We start from the raw sequence: 24339 nt of genomic DNA, 5'->3' as shown, positions 1-24339 counted from the left end.
GTTCTGAAATACATATAAAATGTATCATGTGACCCAAAATACCTCTGGAAATTAGGATGACTGAGGGTATATTTATAATTTAAAAGAGTATTGCACTTTAACAGATACCATAATGTTACAGCTGCATTGGTCAGCTAGTTGCAGTGAAGTGCAGTGACTGTGTTCCAATTCATCACAGCATTCCCTCGTACACTTCCTCTTGATCACTTTTTGCATAATGCCCCTTGACCACACCCTTAGAAAGTGTTAATCGGTGGATTGATATGATCTTGTTCGTATCTTCTTGTTTTCGTCAAGTTTTGCTTGTCCATAGTAATGTGTCATTTTTTGATTATATAAAAAAATAGATATTGTAATATTATTTTGTTTGAAATTATTTTAAAGATGTGCTCTGGTAGGGCATAGAATGTAAATTTTTGTCGTTTTTAATGTAATGATAATTGATTATATTACTTAATAATTTGGCTTGTACAATAATTAAAAATTTACTTATAATTTCTAATGTAAGATTAAAAAGGCCTGCCGACAAAATCCAACAATTCAGGTAAATTAATGAAACCATATTCTCCACCCTACTGAGCTTAATTTATATATATATATATATATGAACCAAGTTAAAGAAATAATTTAATTAATAAAGACATCAGATGTTTTCCCAGGTCAGCGTACCAGACTTGCCTAACATTAATTTTACAAACTATTTTATTATTCTAAAAACAAATTATGGTTATAAAAGTAAAATTTAAATAAGTCTTCAGTATGCTTGCAAAGTGAATGAAACTTACATGAATGTAATAGGTAGCCCAGCATTGGTGTCCATGGTTCCTGTCCATTGCATTTTATTTTAATGGGGAATTTGAATGTGATATAGTGGCAGGCAGGCATGCATCTACATCAGTACATGGGGAAAAAGGGACAAGCTAATGCACAAAGGTTCCATTATTAAATACAATGACAATGTCATCTTGTAATGAATAAATTAAATTGAGGCTCCCCAAGCTATCTGGATGTGATCTCCTTATGCTCAGCACAGAAAGTATGCTAATATTTACTTAATCCATAACAACCAAACCCCACTTGCATAGGAGACATGATTACTGAGCATTTTAAAATATAATTTTCACAACCCAATGTGTTATGGCCACTTCAAGTTTGTTTTTGAGTATCATAAATGAGCACTTGTCCATCGATGTCTTTATCTGTATTTGAACAATGTCTTGAGAATTTGGGTATGGTTTTCTATTGCATTCCAGATGTTGACATTCTCAAAAATCACGACACTGTTATTGTGTACGGTATCAGTGGTCTAGATAATCATGTGGTATTACATTAACTTAAAATACTTGATACACACAAGAAAAAAAATCGCATTCAACCTCAAACAAATGTTATAGAAATAAAAAAATAATATACCTATATACAATACACTAACATATTATAATAGAAAATTCCTACTTGTATGTTGCACAGGAAACCGGTATTAACATAATGAACAGCCATGAGACTTGACCTGTGCTCGTATTGTGATGTACTTTTCTCCTTATTTAATGCTATAGTAAGTATATATGGCTGGTGCTTGTTTTTTGGACATTTGCAAGAAAAAAATGTGCGCTTGAAAACCTTCAAAAGACATGTAACAATTTTATGTTATAATTAATGTCTTTTTCTTCTTAAACACACATATACTAATTTACAGAGGGTCTAAATATGAAACAATGCAGTCTTAATACAATTTCATCATATAGCTTTATAATCGACATATTGTTTTCCATTTCACACAAGCTCAACATAAATGAGACTGGACTAGAATCGGCTGTCCTCACTAAACAAAAAACTTGTCTGACCAGCCTAAATGAAGTGAGATGGTGGTGTAGTAGTGGAATATAAATGGGAATGAAACAAATGTGCAATGAGAAATACTCTTTAACATTGCAATGTCACGAGCTCAAATTGATCCAGCTTCCCTAACATTGAGTGGCCAGTGACTTGCTGAAGATACAATAGTGGCAGTCCATAAAAAATCTGGTTTCCTTAATTTTTTCTATAGATAGCATGTTAATCTACCTAAAGTTCGTGGATTAAGCTAGGTTTTATATTTGTATTTTAATACTACCAAATTGACTAAATAGCCTAAGGATAAAACAACAAATACAATATGACAATAGTATATAGGGTCTCTAAAATCCAAATTTTCAAAGTAAATACACAAAATAATATTAACACAACAGTACCTCCACACAAACTATATTCAAATGAGATCACAAATTTATTGTAAACAAATAATATAAATAATTTTGTAATATGCAGTACAAAATTTTAAAATAATATGAATGGCGAGTTATACTTTGTACAAAATAGAAGGTAGCTAGTTTGGCCTAACTCGTCAACAATGAAGTCATTAGTGATAGAGAAACATATTCAAACAGACAATAGGGTTTTGGATTGTAACTTCTATGATCTATGTTATGAAACCAGCCAAGAATGCACCTGAAGTAAGTTAAGAACCATGTATAACCATAATCAGAAAGCCACACCAGGTCAAACCAGGTTCTTTCCATTTGAATACTTAACAATAGAGGCAAAGATGCAAAGGGGTATTTTCAATAACAAATAACAACGTAGTCTGAGAAGTAGACTTTAATAAAAAAAACTATATATATATATATATATATATATATATATATATATATATATATATATATATACACACACACACACACACACACAATACATGAAACTTTTAACTGACTCTCTATGCAGATTTTCTTGGAGATTTTTGCTGGAAAAAAAGAAGAAAAAACAATTATTTTTAACTTGTTTCAGGTCAATTATGACATGTATGTGAGATTTTTAAACATGTAGACACTAAGTTGTTACATTATTTATTTTTAAATTACCATGCAAACAGAAAAAAAAAGTTTCTGATGCCAATGATAAATTTCAAAACTGAAAACATCTTAAAATGGACAAATTGGTATTGCAACCTATGCATTTTTTTTCTCAAACTTATTAAGCAGGAATACTTCTTCACTGGGAATTTCTTAACATGCTATTTACATTCCTAATAATCAATTTAATGGTGTCTGGTTAATGCAAAGAGGCCCATGACATTGTATAATAACACATTTTAAGCAAAGTTTTAAAAGAAAACTTAAATTTAAATCCTAATGATTTCCTAATAAGTGTCTGTGTGAACAGTGCCTGTGATGTTACATCATTACAATTCAGCCCATGTTTTTGTGCAATAATACTCTAAAATTTCTAGTAATTTTTTGAGCAGATTCTCAATATTATCCTTTGTAGTGCACATTTAATGTTTATTTTCATTATTTAAATTGCTACCACTACATAACTATACACATGTAATCTAATAAATCATCATTTAATGTGTTTCCTTTATTGTCATATAATGGATGGAATTAGGTTTTGTCAAACTCTCCAAATCAAACATACTTGGTTACTACCATAATTTAGCATAAGAAAAACTAATTTAAATAGAAAAACCAATGATGCTTATGCTTAGTACAACACAACTCGAAGACTTGTACCTTCTCTGCGGTAAAGGACAAGATTTATTTCAATTATTTTGCGCTGCAATTCCAGCCCACCAATAAAATGAAGGCCAGATTGCAGAAATAACTTTGTTAAGCGAAATGGCAATTAATAAAACCGCTGTCTAATTATATGTGTAGGCCTAGTGCATTCACTTACAATAAATTACATTTATGACAAGCCAGATATAATAGCAGGCTTTATTAAATTTCCGTTAATAGTAATACGTAGGCCTACAACATACGATGTAAGTACTACAGAGTGCAGAACATAACATAATAAAAATAATTACTTAACCAGTAGAATTTTAAATTATTTCAAATAAAACACTTCAATATTTATATTAAAATAAACACAACATAATTAATTTATGTGTTGTGCACAGTAAATAAACATTAAGTAATTACCCTTAACTACATATTATAGGTTATGAAATATATTTACTTAAGTATATTATAAAAGCCCGAAGGTGATAACTGAATAAAATAAATTGGTTTAATCAAATGCTATTAAAACCAAAATATTTAGGAACCTATAAGCCTATATTTGTGTGATTTTTAACTAAAGATAATAAATAACCCATACATTAGCATTCGTGTTCTACAGTCAACGACCATATATAGCTACAGTAAGTAGAAAACTTGTTAGATGCTTTCGCAATTTTATTAAATCGCGAATATCCTGTTAATGCATCACATAAATTAAAAAATCAGACTGAAAACAGCGCACATATAAATATGGCACGGGAATGTTAAGCATACCGACAAAAAAAGACATTCCTTAACCTACAGCTTTACACATTTCGAAGACGCATAAAAGAATGTTTCTATACCGGTACTTGCTTAAGTGCGAAAGTAAAAACAAAAAAAAAGTAAACTAACATGAAATAAATAATGTTAAAACTTACAATTTATTCACCACATATAAAAATCCAAGTACCAAAATACTGCGCCAAAACAAGAAATAATACACAAAGACAAAGATTTCTAAACTTCAGTGCCAACAAGCATGATGGGAAGTTTCAATATAATGTCTCAGATACATTTCAGAATCAACCACAATGTAATATTGCCAAACGAATCTTGCTGAAATGTATCTGAAACTTCATTTATAGACATGAGTACTATGTGTCCAATGAAATGTTTATGAAATATTCCAGAAACATGACAGATGAAATGTAATCTATTCGAAACATAGTAATGTTACTGCAATATCACAGACATGTTACTGAAACATTGTGTGCTGTATGGGACATGCCCAGAGTGAACTTACTCTGTGTCAATGTGGCACACAGTTATCAATATTTTGGTTTCATGTAAGACAATGCGCGGGTCTTTATGTATTTGGCTATCTCATCGATTTTGCTTCCCTGGGTGAGGGGGGGGGGGGGGGGGGGGGCTGGACGGACCTGGTGCAGTGGTGCGGCGTTTCCACGTGTTGGCCTCTCGCAACAGACGGGCGTGGCTATAGAGAAGAATACTAAATAAATAAAATAACATTTATGAGTAGACTATATTGGAGGCTCCTGCCAAAGTGTTCAAGGGTGTGTATTGTGATTTTGGAAACTCCACCCCCACCCCCCAACAAGAATTATGACGTAACGGCCGCAATCTTACATGACCTTCACTTTGACTATGACACCATGACACCCCAATTGAAATGTGATAACCCGAGTGTAATTTGACATTTCCATCACGTTTTTACGTAGAAACAATATATATATATATATATATATATATATATATATATATATATAATATATTTGAGTTAAAGGTTACAAAAAAATTATAGAAATATTTTATTTTAAAAAAAAAATTATTTCCACAATTAAGTCCGAGGTTTTCGGTTCGAACCCAGAAAAGAAAATGTAATTTTAAAACTTAATAAAAATTCCAAATAACTACAAAAAACTATATAACCTATTTAAATAAAACCACTTCATCGATACGGAATCCTTGGTGCGATTCGCGGCATATGCAATTGTAGAAATAAATTCAAACAAATACTTCCTCTACAATATTTACCAGGTGACTGATCAGCCACCACTTATACCAAGGCATATATTACTCCAACCAGTATGACGACATGACAGCCATATTGGCTGCCGATATTGTTGGATTCTTTTTTCGACTGCTAGAGTGCACTACCGCCATTTTGGTTTATTATTTTAACTTCTAGAGTGCAGTAGTGTAAATCACCAGATTGTCATTTATTGTATCATATGCCATTATGTCGGCTATCTTGGCCCCCATATTGAAAATACCTTATTATCACGAAAAAATTCGGAAAAAATACAAAAAAAAAAGAAACATTATCTTTCTTATATATTGATGGATTTTTTTCGATTTCTTTCCTTGTTTTGTACTTGGTTGGGACAAAAAGATAATTTTAGCTTTTAAATACTCATAAAATTAATTTTACAAGCTTATTAATTTTCAATACAAACAATGAACATATACAAGATATATAAAAAAATATGTTACAGTCATTATTCTTACCAATTTAAGATAACAATATGTTACAATTTAAGATAACTTAAGACTACTACATTAAAAACTGTAAGTTTATAGGTCAAGCATATGAAGCCTTCATATTCGATACTAGATATGCTTTCAACCAATTAATGTCCAGTGTCAAGCATAAAGGATAAACGTCTCCGAACCAAGAGGTCTTCTTTGTCAGTACTTAGTATGCAATAGCCCAATGACAAACATATCGACCAATCATACCCAAATTACAACACCTGCTGTGTGGATTAACTCAAGAAGCTTTACGCTTAGGAAAATACCTAATAAAAACACACAAGACAAGAGTCTCGAAACTGTCACGCCTACCACAGAGATTGTATTTGCTACAATAGAAGACTACTACAGAGTCAACTTCTGACCATGTCTTTCACACAAGTCACGACCAATTTGAAGCTTAGGCATATAGGCCAAGCGACTCCAAATCACGACGCCTACAGTATGTGTATAACCTGATGTCCTTTAAACAAAACTAGATTTTTTTTTAATTGTATAAAAGTCAAATACTAAAGCATTTGTTGCATTCCCTGACCCAAATTAAACTGTGATGAGGAACAGCTATGCTTAAGACATGCATTAAAGTACGAACAAACACCTACGTCGATTACGCTCGCACAATAGTTACATTCTCGGTATCATCCTCCGGCGTTTCTAGCATGGTGACTTTATTTGTTCTGCGAAAGTTCGTGCCCTCCTGGTGTCACTCTGCGGCCGTCGTTCCATGACGAACTCGCTGCTGGAGAGTTCACTCGCTAGCCCCTCCACGACTCGCACTGCCGCGGATGCTCCAGAGGAACTCGACACCGGCGAGCTCACTCGCTGTCCCCGTTAACTCGCTGCTCTTTGCAAGGGCTTGGACATCCATCAGCTCGTGCACCTCCGCGTGGACATTCTCTCGGGGAGCGCTTGTCGAAAACAGATACCACTTGGATATCTTGAGAAGTTTTAAAATCCCGTGGTTTCTCCTGAAGCTCTGCACATCGCTTCATTGCTCGGGTAAACGAAGCCCTTCAACTGCTGACCTTTTCCCAACTTCATAAAATCTAAAAATTTAGTGTTTGTTAATGATTTAAAGTATATCGGGACACATAGGCTTCCGTACTAGCTTTGGCAGTCAGACTTCCATGTCAACGTTCGGTGACGATTTCCGACTGTTTATTGCAACGCATCTTTACTACCGCCTTCCTCCCGGACATCTATTAGAAGTAGTATATATTAGTTACTCCAGCGCCAGGCTTCTAGGCTGTGGTGCCGTGGTGCCGACCGCCATCTTGGATTGTGACGGCACGGCGCTCATTTTAGACTCAAAATTCCTCAAAATTAACTCAAAAAGACTCAAAATTCCTAAAAATTTCCCAATTTCGCGGGAAAAAGTCTCGGTTTTAAGGATAATGTCCCGTTTTTGTCTTCAAAAATGCAAACGACTTGAAATGTCCCCAAGACGGCTTAAATTACCCATGGTCAAACCGCTCTAAGTCGCTGGTGGGGAAGCTTTGACCTAGACCTCGGCCGCCATATTGTATTCTAGAACGCTGTACTTGTCGTTACGGTCGCTATCTTGAAGATCTTTATTGTCTTTTTTAATGAAAAAATTTAAAATACCGTTGCTCTTTTCATTACAGCCGCATTATTGGATTCTAGAAACATCGAATGTTTTGTCATACCACCCATCTTAGATGAGTATGTCGTCATCGTTACACTTTACGTTAATGTCGCCATATTGTATTCTAGAATGTTTCAATTTTCGTTACCGCCACCATTTTTCAAACCCGCGTTTTTATGCTAGAAAATCGGGTAAAATTTAAAATATATAAAAAAATTAGTTAATAAAATTTTAATAAAATACTATTTAAGAAATGCACTTACATCATGGAGTCTTCGGTTCGAACCTGGTGAGGTCAAAACTAAAAAAAAAACGACGGATCCTTCCTCCACGAAAGCCGCCGGCAGACTGACCTCCCACCACAAATACCAATTGGGAAAATTTTAGGAATTTTGAGTCGTTTTGAGTCCAAAATGGCCGCCGTGACGTCATAATCCAAATTGGCGGTTGGCACCACAGCACCACAGCCTAGAAGCCTGGCGCCGGAGGAACCAATATATATACTTCTACTGTTCTCGATCAATGTTAAACAAACCACTTAATATATATCACATTACTACCTACTTACAATATAATTGTCTTATATTATGAAAAACTAAGTTGTACTCTTTTGCATTGCTATATTTATTAATTATCTTAATAGTCAAATTGATACCCGAATATCTTTACCTTATACAGATAGCTTACCAAGTTTAGCTCATACTTAGGCCTATTACGGAGTGGTTAAAGATCCAATTAGTGTCTATTTTTCTTGTTTTTATATTACCATTATTAAAAATAACATAAGTTTTAAATATATGATAAATTATAAAAAAAATGATAACTAATGACATTAGCATGTCTAACAACGATAGACATATTCTACTAAAAAACCAACAAACGTGCTCAACAGTGTAGGTGGGTCGTGGAAGCGGTTGAATGTACCAGTACAGATGATAAAGTGTTTGTGTTGCAGGTTCATATAAACGGCGCCTTCTTCACTCTCTTTCGCCATCGCCAAGCCGCTGACCTTATCAGTCACATCGTCGTCAATGGACCAGTTTCCATCACCACGCTGACGTACCAAGCTAATGCAGTAAGTTGACATGATGGGACCACATCTATGATAACGATTTTGACCAAAAAACGAATACATTTTTCACTGAAATTTGATCTGAAGCTTAAGCTATATAATTATAGTAAAAGTCATGTTTAACATCAAATTCCCGCACTAAAATAGACTACAGCAAGGCAAACCGAATAGCTTTGAGATAGCACAGGTTCACCTGTCACAAACATGTTGATTCTGCATGATTCATGAATATTTAAAACATATTAAAAAATACCGTGTTGTGTGTGTAGTGTGTAGTGTGTAGTGTGTGTGTAGTGTATAGTGTGTGTGTAGTGTGTAGTGTGTGTGTAGTGTGTAGTGTGTGTGTAGTGTGTGTGTAGTGTGTAGTGTGTGTGTAGTGTGTGTAGTGTGTAGTGTGTGTGTGGTGTATGTGAAGTGTGTGTGTAGTGTGTGTGTAGTGTGTGTGTGTGGGAAATGTCCTGGTTAAGTGCAGACCTAAGAGTGTCTCAGGCCTAAGCCTATACATCTAACATGCCTATTCCCAAATATGCAAAAATGATCTCATGCAATCGTGTGTTTAGTTTAAGATCTTTTTATTTAAATTTGAACCGATAATAACTCCCCTTAATAAACTTTTAGACTTATGCTAGCTAGGTCAGCCGAGGTAAAAAAATTGGATATCGAAAATAAAACTCCGGGACTCAATAATGCAGGATGAAAATAAAATTAGTCCCTTGCGATGCTGATAAGGTAACACAAAATTTCATGTTCACCTATTACCTGCTTTTAAAGCCACCTTGCATGCTCATTGCTATGGAACATGTAACTGGATAAGATACTAAGACCCTTTATAGATTTTTTAGTGATCAACACTAACATTTAAAAGTGTGCTCAGTGTTTAAATTGTGTTTCGTATTTAATTACGTAAATACACTTTATTCTATCATTAAGGTGTGTATAAATCATTATTTTATTTTAACAGTACAGCGAAAAATCAACATTATTTTCTTTATATGAAAAAAGTGAATTATTTCTTTAACAAAGGAGGAATACACAGTTATTTAACTTATTTACCACAGTTTAGGTACTTTTAACTTTCAGTACCTACAACCTATATGATTTGAAGTGAAATTAGTATTTTAAATTATTTTGGTCTTGAATTCATTAATGAAAATTAATGAAGCCACTGCTCCCTGTATTCCAATTTTTTACATTAATTTTATTACTGTATGATTTCAGCACATTTTAATGTTACCCTAGATTTTACAAGGCAATAATTATTTTTGCCATACGTTCTAGTTTAACAGGCTGAAAGGAAGGTAAAGCGATCCAAATTCCGTTCTCAGGTTTCTGCTTCTGGTAAAATCGTTACCTTTAGTGCTAATGAAATAACAGAATAGTTTTCAAGTTAAATGTTTGAATTTCGCGAAATGCGTATAGTAAAAAAAAATTAACGAAACCTACACAAAACAAAAGCTTATAACATTTGCCAGATATTCACAATTGTTTTTAAATGTAAAAAAAAAAAAACATAAAATACAAACACAGTCCTTAAAATACAAACAGGCTTGAAACAGTCAAATCTGAATAGTTGCTTGAAAATATAAAATTAGTTTAATAATATAATCATATACTAGTTAAGATGTCTTAAAACCGCAGACAAATGTCCTTAGTTGCTTTTCACTCTAAATATATGATATGAATAGAGTATCAACGTTCCTCAACATAAAAACTATAGTCACAAAGATTGTTACTTCAAAACAAATATGGTGTGATCACAGTTACCATTGATATAAATAGTACGAAACTTGCTACGAAAAATATTCTGTTCCTTTAAACAAATATTGTACTTACTAATGTATAAGCTAATTATTGACAAAACAAATTTTTCCCAAGGCTCTTGCATTACATAGTTTTGAAGCTTGTGAAATATAGTCTAAACTAATTTTTTCTGTAGTTTGAAAGCCAAATTTGCGTTTCAATTGTGCATAGGCATGGCTCTCTGATCGCGTGGTTGTTGTCCATAATGCATCCACCATCCAACTGGTTTTTACACTTATGGAGTGTATTCGACTAGCCAGCCGCACAGGCGTGACTGTGATACATGATTTCATGGGAACAGTTAGTCACACTGGTCTCGCCTTGAAATTCCTAATAAGTAACTCTAATCGATTAAATAACTCTGCTGTCTGCGCATGTATAGACACTCACAGAAATATTACTGAGCCCCCCACCCTGAAAATAACTTATATAAAAAAAGCTTACGGATGGTCATGAAATTCTGTCGGTTTTATAGAATGGATTCAAATAAAAACTTATATGAGTAATATTCCTGATTTCTGGTGCCATAGAAACTAAAAGAATGTAGAGGAAAACCCCTTCCTTTCGAGGGGTTAAGAAGCATGCAACTTCGTTTTATAGCTCCTACAACTAAAGAGCTGTACACTGAATCATGTATATCCATATAGAAAAAATGGCGAAGCATCTATAGTCGCAAATTGTGAAGTCACTTATGTACATGCCCAAGTACAGGGATAAATACAGGGCTGTGGACCAGCAGTAGTTTATCGTCGAATAAAAGGGCTATAAAAAAGGAAGAGAAATAGAATGTATTATGGGCGGGCCTCTCTCGTCTGTCCACGTTATCGAGAACAGAAGAAAAAGTTAGTAGTTACATAAATTGGCATGTCCAAGCGCTGGATTCTGGCTGAAGAGCATGAGGAGCCGATCGCCATTTAGGATAGTGACATCATAGCAGCCATTCTGGGTGACCTTTACCTTTGACCTTGACCCCGGTGAACGTTTTGAATTCCGCCATATTGTTTTTCCACCATATTGGTTTCTAGAATATTCCCCCATTTTAATTCTATAATTTACTGCCATCTAACACCCCACTCCCTAGTGTTGCAATTTCGTTATGGCTACCATCTTGAAAATTTATAATTTTTATCATAAAAAAAAGGAAAATTTTTAAAAAATATTAAAATATTTATACTCAAATTATAAAAAAAATTTAATATAAAAACTTTACTTCATTTTGAAAATGAACCGCCATATTGTAAATCCGTATATATTATCCAATTTTAATGGGAGCAATTTTAAAATTAATAAAAAATTAATAAATTAAATTTATTATACAAAAATCATATTGAAGTCGTTGCTTCAAACCAGGCGAGGCCATTCGATTGAAAAATTGCAAGGGATCCTTCCTCCACGGAAGACAACCAGCAGACTAACCTCTCACCACTAATTCCAAGGCAGATATTAAGTCAGTCAATATGACATCATGGCCACCATCTTGTTTTCGTTAGCTGAAGGTCGCTGCCGACATATTGTTTTCGAATGCTAGAGGGCACTACCGCCATATTCGTATAATTTTTACCTGCTACAGTGCAGTATTTATTTATTGCCAGGGCGCCCACCAACTTGGATGCCACCTTGAAATTCTTTGATTTTTAAATTATAATTTGGGAAATATTCTTAAAAATCATCAAAAAATAAGTTGTTAAAACATTTATTGATTACTTCGTCTCGGTTCGATTCTAGACTGGTGAAAAAAAGGATAATTAGAATTACCAAAACAAGACAGGTTCGAGAAATAAACACACCACAATTATTACAAATAATAATTTATTACATAATGTCTACTCTACTACAAACAAGAAACTTACTAGCATTTCTTGATTCCTGCATTTACTGCCAATGAATTAAAGCAAAGTGGTAAGCCCCACCACTTGACATAGAATCGACCATTTCTACATTTAAGAATCTTCTCCACTAGATACATGTCGGGATACATCGTAGGCTGAATCTATTTAACATAGAAGCCACCACTAATAGTCTTGTGTTCCAAATCTTCGAGGCAGTATGTCCTAGGCTCATATTCGCGAGCATAGGTCACATGGAAAAGTTCGATCATAGGTCACTTGGAAAAGTTCGGGATTCAAATCCACAGCGAAACCTTTCTCGAAGAGGCCTTTTTGCTTGGAGATTCGCAGAATTTCACCGACATTAGCCTTAGCCTTTTGTGGATCTTTCTTCTTCGTGTTGGAAAACACTGTTCGAAGCAGGTGATCGTCCTTTACGTATTAATTCATTTTCGTGGTAGAATGCACATTAAAATTGTATTCACTTTTTAACTAAGGCACGATATCAAGGCACTTTTAATTTCCATTTGCCGTGAAATGTTGTTATATTTTGGTGCGCAAATTTCTTTTAAAAATTTAGACAATGGAGGCCTTGAAATTAATAAATGTAGAGTAATGTTTGATGACAAACTTATCCATCAAAGCCTTGGAGGACACATTGTAGAATTCTATGCCGAGATCCGTTTGCAGGTGTGATGGTACACGTCCAACACGCAAAATGTCTGTCATGGTCTTGGTTACTTTGATTGCATTCTTCGATTTCACAGGTCTGGCCCAAGTGAACTTGCTATACACATCAATGATCGTCAACATGTACTTGAACCTATATTCACTTGGAAATATGGTATCATCTGAACAATATCCGCCTAGAATAAATCAAGTCCGTGCACTACGACTTTGAGCCGAAGGTATTTTCATCTTACAGGAGCATGACGTTCGTGAGCGATTCTGGTTCAACTTATTGTAGGAAGCCGGCTTTCCTCAGTTCTTCGAGTATGGAGACTATTTCGTTTATGAGCGAGTAGTTTCTTACGCTATACGAAGTAAGTAAAAGTTTTAACTTGTTAATGAATTCGTTTAAGTCGTTCCTAAAAATACACGTAGTTAAAGTTATGACAACTTTCTAGCTATTTTAAACCTTTGCCGTGTACTGCTAGTTCAATAAAGGTATTGGCGAGTATGTCGAATTTTCATGGTCTTTGTCTTTATATATGCCACTTTCTGGATCGTTATCACGAAAATGCGCATGAGTTAGTTCTAGAAGTTTGTTTTACTCTTGTAAATCTTCATGGGAATAGCTTTTAGGTTCCCTGCGAAACGACAATTTGTACAGACCTGGAGTAACGTGCGTTATGTACTCTTTTACAGATATGATATTTCCTTGTAAAAAAGTCTATTTCTTTAGTACTGAGGAACCACCTATTATATTTTCTGTACACTCCGTAATGCGTTTCATTATTTCGACACGTGAAAGATCTCAAGTATGGTCGGACCATTGCATTAACTTGGTGTCTGTTTTCCATAATTGTTTTCTTGTGCATATACTCTGTACTAGTAAAGACATCTTCTTCCGGAGCTGGTTCATATTTCATCTTCTTTACTGTTGGCATCTCGTCATCAACTTGTATCTTCACGTTGATGGGTGGCTCTTCCTTATTTTTAAGTTCGTCGATATGGCTAGTGACTGGTTTAAACATCTCTTTATTTTCCATTTTACTCAAAGTCTGGCTCTTCTATAAAGAAGATATTTTTCAAAAAAACAGACTGTATAACACGATAGATATCACTGGCCAAGTCCGACATTGTACTGACTGAAATAATATTGCAATACCTCCTATTATACCTTTATTCGTCCGCAGAAAGCTCTTCCCTGTGGTAAGGAATATCTTTTTTTCGCTGCCAAATGAGTTAGTGATGCATTCAGGCTGTTTTGAAAACGCTCAAATGGTCAAGTCTTTACGCGTTGGATACTTCGATCATGTCGCGAGTTCGAGGATCCGAGATTTCCACGCGCTGGTCGAATTATTACAGGTACTCTAATAAATCGTTTTAAATGCTTTCATCTTTTTGAATCAACAGCGAAATGTATTTCCGAATATCGGCGTTGAGGGACTCGAGAACATTATGTATTTCACGACTGCTACTACCAAATTTCTAAATGCTATGATTCATGTTTGATGATAAACTGATTGAAACCTTGTATGTACCTGCATTTATATAGAAGACATCCTTGATTATAACTAGGAACCTGTGATCTTATTTCCAGCACAAAGAGCACATGTCTTTAAATTCCTGGAAAATTATGTAAGTGTTTACGTGATCATCATAAGCATGACGTAAATTAAGTTCGTCTATACAAAAAAAACTACTTTGATGTTCGCGTGGTTTCGTAGCAAATGTTTCGGTATATGACAGTAGGTCTGACCCATGTAAATGCAGTCTACTTTTGCGTGTTTGCCCATGGAAAATAACTCGTGTTATTCCTGGCTTCTCGCATATGGCATCGAAAACCATTATGGTATTGGCTTTTGCTTCGCTAGGAGGCAGAATATCCACATTATCATTAAAATGAAAATGCACGAGTCCTTCCTCCGATCGTAGAATGGTGGGCAGGCGCTGGTTGTTTAGCTGTGGCAATATCTTGGAATTGAGGTACACATTTTTGAACATAAGTCCATTAGGTTCTTCTAGCAAACTCAGCAGAACGCACGTTTTGTCACAGTTGAAAGTGCCTGCCATAATGCATTTAATGGTAGAAGGCAATAATGTGCCATGTCATTATTCGCACGAATTTACTTCGTCGTCTTCATGATGGACATGGGGCAAACACACTTCTTGCTTCTCCACTAGCAAAATTTTATAAAAGCAAAAGCATTGTACTTTCAGCTCATTTGTGCGTAATACCTTGATGAGCTAAGATTAAGTAAAACATCGGAGCAGGACTCGTAAACTCGCTGATAAACAATCTGCCTATAGAGCTACATATTCAAGGCTACAGATTCTGTGTTCCAGGAACGAAACTATCGAAACGACTAGTTCGCGATGATGTGGGAATTAATTATTTTGACGATAAGTGCACACAGCATGATATTAACTATTCTCTCAGCAGGGAACTGGAATCAAGTCACCTAGCTGATGAGATACTGGCACAGGAAGCCGAAGATATAAGTAAATCGCCAGATGCAGGACTAGAAGAGATAATCGTGGCGTGGAGCCTATGCAATGTAATTAAGGCAAAAACTAAATTAGGAACGGGTACTCGTCAAGTAAGACCCCGAATTCAAACGCAAGACTGATGCAGGCATGCAAAAAGCCAAGCAAAAAATACAGACTTTCCAAAAGAATATTACTGGTGGATTTCTACCACTACTTTTACTGGCATTGGGTGTCCTCGGTGGCCTCATCGGTGCTACGAGTGGTTTATTGCGGGCAGTCAACACTTCCAAGAACGAGCGCAAGCAATTGGAGGAAGCACGAAGACACAAGGCCAGCATCGAAGCTTTTTTCATGGGTAAAAAGAAAAAGTGTGGGTCTATAATTACGATCCCAAAAAGCAGGTCGAATCATGAGAAAGAAACGTGTGAAAAAGTCTTAAGTTCTCCGCTCACCAATATAGATTTATTTAGGTATACACTAAAACTAAAAATACCACGTATCAAAGGCATGTTTATGCGGGACAATCCACCTAATAAATCAAAGACTCGTGGTGTGCCAATATTAACTTAGATTCATCTACATGTCGTGGTACGCACTGGGTGGCACACATAAAGTCTGGAAAAATGACCGGGTACTACGACAGTTTTGGAGATTTACGACCTCCGCCAGAACTTAGGCGGTACCTGGGCCGGACCAATACATTGTTTTAAATGTACGAAACTAAACAGTCGCCTAACCAAGAAAAATGCGACCACTTTGTGTCTTCGCTTTTTAACTAAAAAATATTTGCGTATAAAATAATTGAACAGTCATGTAAATAAGCATGTCATGTCGATAAAACTTACATTGACAGGTCATAGTTTGGAGCTGCGGGTGGAAGGAGTTGGAAGGAGAATAGTGTATTGGACTCATAGATTTTCAAATGTATAATGCCATAGCGAATATTGCCAAAAATAACTGCAAGATCCATTTCCTGAAATATGATGGAATCGCTCGTGAAATACACTTACCTGTGAGAGCTTAAGAAATTGACGACATTGCAAATTACATCAAAGAAAAGTTACCACAGAATGTAGACTTTCAACTGCGTGGAAACCCAAAAATAAAAAAGCATTCTATAATGCAGTGAAAATGTCGACTTTACGAAATCTGGGTCCACAGGCACGATGCTCGGATACGAACCAAAGATTTACCATGCAGGAAAAAGTACAAATATACCCATGCAGTAAACATATTGCATGTTAATATCATACGAATAAACTGGAATTTGACAACTGGAACATATCTCATTGTAAGACAAAAACATGCTACATGATTTTTCGTCAATGGTCCCGCCAGGTTAGGAACTGGTTGAAGTAACGAAAGTATCATTTACCTTCCAGTCGATGTAAAGTGCGCACACGAAGTAGTTGTCAGAATCGTTGGCCAGCGAGGATGCTTGGTGAATTTACAAGGTGAAGAAATTAACATTATGTCTGCACTTGAAGCGATGGGCATAAAGTTTGTGACACCAAACAGTTATAAAAGAAATCGCATTGGTGTGCAAAAAATCAGTTCTCTACCAGACGTCAGTGCATTAACAACTGATAGCGTAAAGTTTCTTCTCAGTATTGGAAAAGTGCCGAATAAATATGGAAGACGAAATCCTCGATATGGAAGACCGTACGTGCTACCATTCGAAGTATGCATTGCTGAACAGCACCCAGATATCTGTACTTTACCATCGCAGTTATTTCTACGTATAAGAGGTACACTGACAAATGCTTATGGCATGCATCCAACCAAGATGACAATATAAAATAATGGTATTCTTCACCTAATCAAGTGCATTCATTGCATATGTTCTCAATGGCGTCGAGGTATACCAGACTAGAGATGTAGGCATAACATCCACTATGAAAAATTACCTTTCACTGATGCTAAACGAACTGGCTGCGGTTTCCTGTTTATGTCGAAGAATAATTCGAAGTTTGTGTTCGTCTCTCCATGCTTCTGGGATATGCGTAAGACTACAATCATTTAATCATTAATTCGAAACAAAAGCTCGTACAGCTTCTAGCAAACAGGAAAATTAATGAAATTTTCGCGCTGCAAAAAACCTACAGGATGTCTCACACTACTTTCTATCGAGTGGATACTGCCTTAAATCCAAGTCAGCATAGTTGTATGTATCAAAATGCTGAAGAATGTAGAAAGTAACAAGAATTTTGATGTACCATTCCGATCCTGGCACTTGTAAACATATCCCGACATGCCTCAAAGTCAAGGTATTAACTGGAAGACAGCTCAGGACAGAGGCGAGTCGCTCCGTGTTGGATAACTTCCAAATAAGTAATGTAAAAATATTTTTTAACAACCGAAGTACCTCCTGTATATCGACACAAACATGGACTTTGAAAACGGATTATTTACTCTCGCATATCAAATGTATGTCAGGTTTCAGCAGGCATACTATGGTCGCGGACAGTCGCCGATACAGAGTCTCGATAGTTTCTAGAATGAAGCTCCATAAAAAGTGTTTGATTTTCCAAACAAAACAATCGTTTAAAATCCAACTTCAACGACTGTAGAATCGAGTTATATACGAGCGGAAATATTCCACCAAACACTTATGCTTGTGGTCTGATACTTCACGATCAGCTTGCATCGTACAACTGTCAAAACAAATTTGTGGAAATTAGTGCTTAGTGCAATGTATGGTGGGCAACCACAATTCTAACGAGTATGTGCCTGTAAAATCTCGCCAATAATGCGTAAATGGGCCTCGCAGTGTGATTAGAGTCTGTATATATAAAAGGTGCTCAACAGTTCGCACCTTCAGTTGCAGTCCGACCTACAAGAAGGTATTTTCGTTTCATCCTGTCAACGTGTACGTGAACGTTCGATCCAGCATCAGCAGTGTCGAGTACAGACAGCTACGGGAATGCCAGATATGTGCGCACAAATATGGAAACCTGTGAAGGAGGCACTCAACACTGACGATTATCGCATTTTCCTGTGTCCTACGAACCGACTCAGCAGCTGCTAGATTGCTGCGAACCTGAAAAATGTGCCGTCTATAACATGAGACCACACACGATCCTACCAGCCAGTATCGGATAAGTAGTTTCTTCGTTTGCAGGTGCTAAAAACACCAAACGTTGACTATTGCAATCAGTTGCGACCTGCAGTCCATCTACATAGACGTCCAAATGATATGAGTCTCGTTGTAGTTCAGTCAGTGATCCCGTCTCAACCACCGAGTCAAAGCCAGTCGCAGCTGTGGTCACAGACGTCGTCATCCATGTCTCACCGAAGCAGTCGTCGTCGAAGAAGACAACCGGTTGGATACCTGTGTTCCTGAACCCGAGACCAGCGAACCAATTGGAACTTGAATTGACAAGGCAGTCCGTGCAGCGTTAAAATCTTTACTTACGAAAATGCTAAATGCCTTAACATATTATGTATTTGTGTATTTTATAAAAATAAATTTGTAAAACTTGATGTTTGTGTGCTTTTATTTCTAGAGTTTTTAAGTACCTGCATTTTAACCTAGTAAAAAATCGAAAAGGCATTATTTTGACTCACTAGCAACAGCAAGTAGGTATAGAAATGAGGTCCAGACGACAGGACCCGCAGTTCACCTCTTGCCGCGGTGCAGTATGAATCGTCTTGTTTGTCTAGTTTGTTGCATAAGTCACATAATAACCTAGTCCTATGAACTCGATGGCATCATTACCATCTTTAACATCGACTTGGAGGGAAGGCCCGCCATCAACAGTACAGACCTCATTGACAGCAGAGCCAATTGCTGCAGTGGTCCGGATGGGTGTTGTACCATCAACATCGGGGATCCTGATGGCAGCAACCGAGATCTCTTTGACAGCGATGGCGGTGGCAGCGAAGATCCTCATGGCAACAGCAGCACATGCTGTTTCAGCCCTGCAAGGGACGTGTGCTCCACCAACTGCTGTGGAGATTGCATGGTTTAAGTTTCGCCATCGACCTCGGAGACTTCAATAATGGTGGACTTTCATCGCATCAGTGAAGGTACTGTTTTATGTTTTTCACCACAACTTAAAGTGCGCGCAGACATGAAAGTATCAGTTGTCCGATTAATGAACAGAGAACACTTTTTCTGTGCGACAAGTGTAATAAACAATTTGGAAGCAATGATAACTCGGAAAGTCATCTTATAATCTGCAGCAGGTCTCTGACATTGTCACAGAAGACATATAAGTGTGGCAAATGCGACAGAGTTTTTCACATTTTAACAGTCTGAGTAGTCACCAGGAGATGTGCACAGGAATACAAACAAGTGCTAGTATGCATGTATACCATCAGACATAATTTATTGCTTTTCCTGATTCTATAGTAAAAAATAAGAAGTAGTCAATTGCCTTAACTTGAATGATCAGATTTTTTTAAAGAAAGAATATTAGGAAGATTTGTTTAGGTAAGTTACCAAAATCGTGTTGATAAAAGGTACTATTCTTTGGAGGATAAGTACGATTTCAGTGGGTTGGACTATCCACCACGATTAAATCAGATAGAACGTTTTGAGAAACCTAATCCTGAAGTGTCAGTTAATGTGTATGCACTAAATGAGAATAATAAGTTGTGTCCGGTTCGTGTAACTAAACAAGAAAGAAAAGAACATTTATATTTGTTCCATGTGACAAATAAAACCATTGTTGCACACTACTGTTACATCAAAAATTTTCCCTACTTGTGAGACCTTAGGTTACATTACATCAGCACAAGATTCATATGGGTAAGATGTGCTTTAAGTATTTCGCTGATCAACCTCGAAGATCGGGCCTTACGGGGCTATACAGTGTCTTGAACTGCACAAAATGGCATTTTGAAATACATTTTGAACAGAATTTGTCTCCTTGTTTTTGTAGTAGAGTAGAAATTATGCAATATTTTTTTTTGTTTGTAATTTTTTTGGTGTTTTATTTCTTAAACCTGTATTTTTTTTGTAATTTTAATTATATTTTATTTGCATCTATCAGTATTGAGCCAAGAACATGAATTCATCAAATTAATCATTATTTTAACACATGATTTTTTGATGAATTATAAAATTATTTCTGATTTTTGGCTTAAAAATGACAGAATTTCAAGATGGCGGCCAATATGGTGGGGCACCATGGCAATAAATTAATTCTGCACTCTAGTGGGTAAAATTAAAAGTAATATGATGGCAGTGCAGTCTAGCAGACGAAAACAAAATTTCGGCAGCGACCTCCAATCGACGAAAACAAAATGGCCTTCATATCGACTGATGTAATATCTACCTTTTTATTAGTGGTAGAAGGTATGTTTGTGGGTGTGTTCAATGGAGGAATAATCTGCCACCATTTTTAATCCAATGGCCTCGCCGATTTCGAACCAAATATTCTAAGATATTTTTTATTAAATTATTATTAATTTGATTGTTTATAAATTTTGTAAAATTTCCCACATTTCTAAATTTAAAATGGTGGATTTTTAATATGGCGGAAGTTATTTTTTATAAAATTTTATTAATAAACATTTTATAAGTTTTCAAATTTTTCGCGAATTTTTAAATTAAAAATTACAGATTTTTAAGATGGTGGACTAATTTTAAAATGGTGGAGTTTTTAATTAAATTTTATTATATAAATTTTTTATAAATTTTGAAATTTTCTCCAATTTTTGTGATGCAAATTATAGATTTACAAGATGGCTTCCTCAACGAAAAGTGAAACGATGATGTCATACACAACAAATATGGCGGTAGTAACGAAAATGGCAACTTTCTAGAATCTAATATTGCAGAAACTTCTAGAAATCAAGATGGTGGCCGAGGTCAATGTCAAGGTCAAAGGTCAAGGTGATCCAAGATGGCCGCTGTGACGTCAGGGCAGTTTGTAATCCCCTCTCCTTTTTCCCCAATACCTGGTGATAGTCTCTGCGCTTGGAGGAACTATGACAATCTCAATCCTCAGCCTGAAGCTTGCCGCCGGAATATATTACAGTAGTTGATTATTCTTATTTTACATGTGGCTAAGTTAAGGTGAGGACACAGCCTTGTATTAAAATTAACTATTTATTTAAAAACTTTTAAAAATAAAATAAACATTAAATATAAAATCATACAACTGATTTAAATATAAACTTAAAAAAATGTATCATTAATTATTTTTTTTCAATATGTCCTCTTAAATGGTGGTCAGATTTCTTACAGAGAATAAGTACACAAAAATATATTAAAATTAAAGAAAATAATGAACAAGAACAAATATAGGCCTATAATTTACAAAATTTATTTTTTAAAAATGTGTAAACTACACGGTATTATTTAATAAAAACTAAAGTAACAGTTATCACATAACATATATGTGTGCTTCAGCCAGGATCAGGGCCGGGATCCAAGCCGGGGTACAACATCCCTCTGCAGAATGGCTTCTCGACCGGCTGCGAGCTAACAGTGGTGGGGACAACCCAATCCTTCATGGACCGGTGAGTGGCACTCTTGAGTCTTATTAGAAGCCGTACCCTAGGGCACATCCCACTCAACTACAATTTTAAGCCAAGTAAGTTCAATTAGCATGCTGCATGGTTCTCACGAAGATGTTGCAATGTCAAAGCATCTTATGTGCAAAAATCTTAGCTCTCACTATATGGCTTTTAGTAGGAGTTATTTCGTGAAAATGGAACGATAGTCGAAGAACGGAAGTGTGTTACAAACATAGCGGACAAATGTGTATCAACAAATCCGTATAAAGTCACTTTCAAAAATATTAAGGATACATACGAAACGTATAAGTGTGCCAAAGAAACGTTATGATAGTGAATCTAACACAGTTTTTAGTAAAATAAAATAGTCATATTAAAATATAACCCCAAGTTATAAAAAAGTAAGAAAACTAGTATTACAATGATAATAATACATATTCTCCCTACCAACTCTTAATAGTTTTGATGGTGCAGTGGTATTATGAGTGCTTGTTAATCTCAAGAGAAATGGTTCAAATGTAGTCAGAAGAAGAATGTTTACTAACATTATAATATAATAATCTACATATATATAAATGAACCCCTATTTCGCCTGGTCATGCTATAACTTGAGAACGGCTTTATCAATTTTTTTCATATATTTTTTTAAATGTTTTCTAATACTACGTAGAAGGTTCTTACATTTAAAATAATTAAGAAACTTGCGCAGAAACTTAGAAAATGTATGATAACTTATCGACTACCTTTATTATCATTTTTTAAATGTTACCTTAGCCCCATCATTCTATATTCTTTGCTAAGCACGTTTGTAATAACTGTCAGTTGTTTGACAGTTGTCTGTCAGTTGTTAAGATAGATCGCACATCGCCAATAAAGTTTACAAAGATCGCATAATTCTAGCGTAGCGTTATATTCTCTTTGCGTTAGTTAGTTGTATCGGTCGGATTCAAGGACTTCATCATGGAAATCCATGGTCGGCATTAAGAACGAATTATAACCCTTACCCAGCTCCCTGGTCGGAATGATATCTTTGACGAGGTAAAATTAAACCATTTTGCTTTGATTTTGCACATTGTTAATGAATTAGGGTTTTTATTTCTTAGTGCACACTGCACAGTCGATTGAATCGGAAAACTTATGGAGTTTTAAGTTTGTTCATTTATAATTTTAAGTTAAAATTTTGATATTAAAAATGCCAAGAAGTAGACGTACAAACATAGATCGCAGAACTCGCAATGCTGCAAGTCAAATATATTTAACAGCAAGTCAAACTGATGAGCAACGCAAAGTGCGAAATGAAGTTGAGCGGAATCGATATCAAGAACATAGAAATGTTGCATTTTATCCACATCGAGCTGCATTCAATTATAACGTGGGAATCGATTACAGTTCACACCATATCGTTGCTATTATAGACCTATGAACGTTGTATGTTTACATTGCAAGGAATTGAAGTTCAGAAATGAAGCCCCTGGATTGTGTTGCGCCAGCGGCCAGGTCAAATTGATGCCATTGGAAGCGCCACCAGACCCACTACATTCATTGGTTTCTGTAAATGGGCCAGATTCTAAAAAAAATGTTTTACCCATATCCAGCAATAATTGCTTTCAAATGACCTCATTTGGTGCAACAAAAATTATTCGAGATAAATTTATGCCCACTTTCAAGATTCAGGGTCAAATATATCATCAAACAGGTTCCTTATTGCCAACACCGGACAGTACAAATTTATTTTATGGGCGATTCAGCAAGTCAAGTCGATCAGCTTTGTGCACACAACAATTCAGTGAAAAGACCAATTGTGGAACAACTCCAAATATTTTTCCACCAACACAACGAATTGGTTGCATTATTCAAGACCGCATTAGATCGCATGCCATCTGATAACCACAAAATTATCAGAGCTATAAGACGCCTGTAGGACAACATGCAAGACGTTTTAATGTTCCAACAATGATGTCGCTATTGTCGTCGTGAGTGAAAATTTAGAAAATCGAGATATTGTTTTACATCGGCGGAACGATCAACTGCAGCGTGTCTCCGAAAAACATCGATCATATGATGCGTTACAATATCCCATCTTATATTGGCAAGGTGAATATGGGTATCCTTTTTCAATGAAGATGATAAATTCAATTACAGGCGCCGAAACTAAGAAAAAAGTTAGTTCAATGAATTATTATTCATACCGACCGATAGTTCGGGAAAATGAGGAGAACCAAATCTTAAAATTTCGGCGTCTATTTCACCAATATGCTGTGGATGTGTACGTGAAAGTTGAGACAGAGCGATTGACATATATCAGTTTGAACCAGGCAAAACTCCGTTCCAAGGAAT

The 24339-nt window shown here is 35.7% G+C and overlaps 1 protein-coding gene across 1 annotated transcript in view; it reads left to right on the top strand.

Moving 5' to 3' along the window:
• LOC134529990 (32 kDa beta-galactoside-binding lectin-like) overlaps window positions 1-24339 on the top strand; it is a 65725-nt gene that overhangs the window by 16980 nt on the left and 24406 nt on the right. Inside the window, exons 4-5 of the mRNA XM_063364519.1 lie at window positions 8636-8755; window positions 21896-22005. Of these exons, the coding sequence (XP_063220589.1) occupies window positions 8636-8755; window positions 21896-22005 (230 nt within the window). The remainder of the gene's footprint in view (window positions 1-8635; window positions 8756-21895; window positions 22006-24339) is intronic.

This window comes from Bacillus rossius, chromosome 1, assembly GCF_032445375.1.
Source record: "Bacillus rossius redtenbacheri isolate Brsri chromosome 1, Brsri_v3, whole genome shotgun sequence".
NCBI lineage: Eukaryota > Metazoa > Arthropoda > Insecta > Phasmatodea > Bacillidae > Bacillus > Bacillus rossius.
This window is presented reverse-complemented; position numbering and strand designations above follow the sequence as displayed.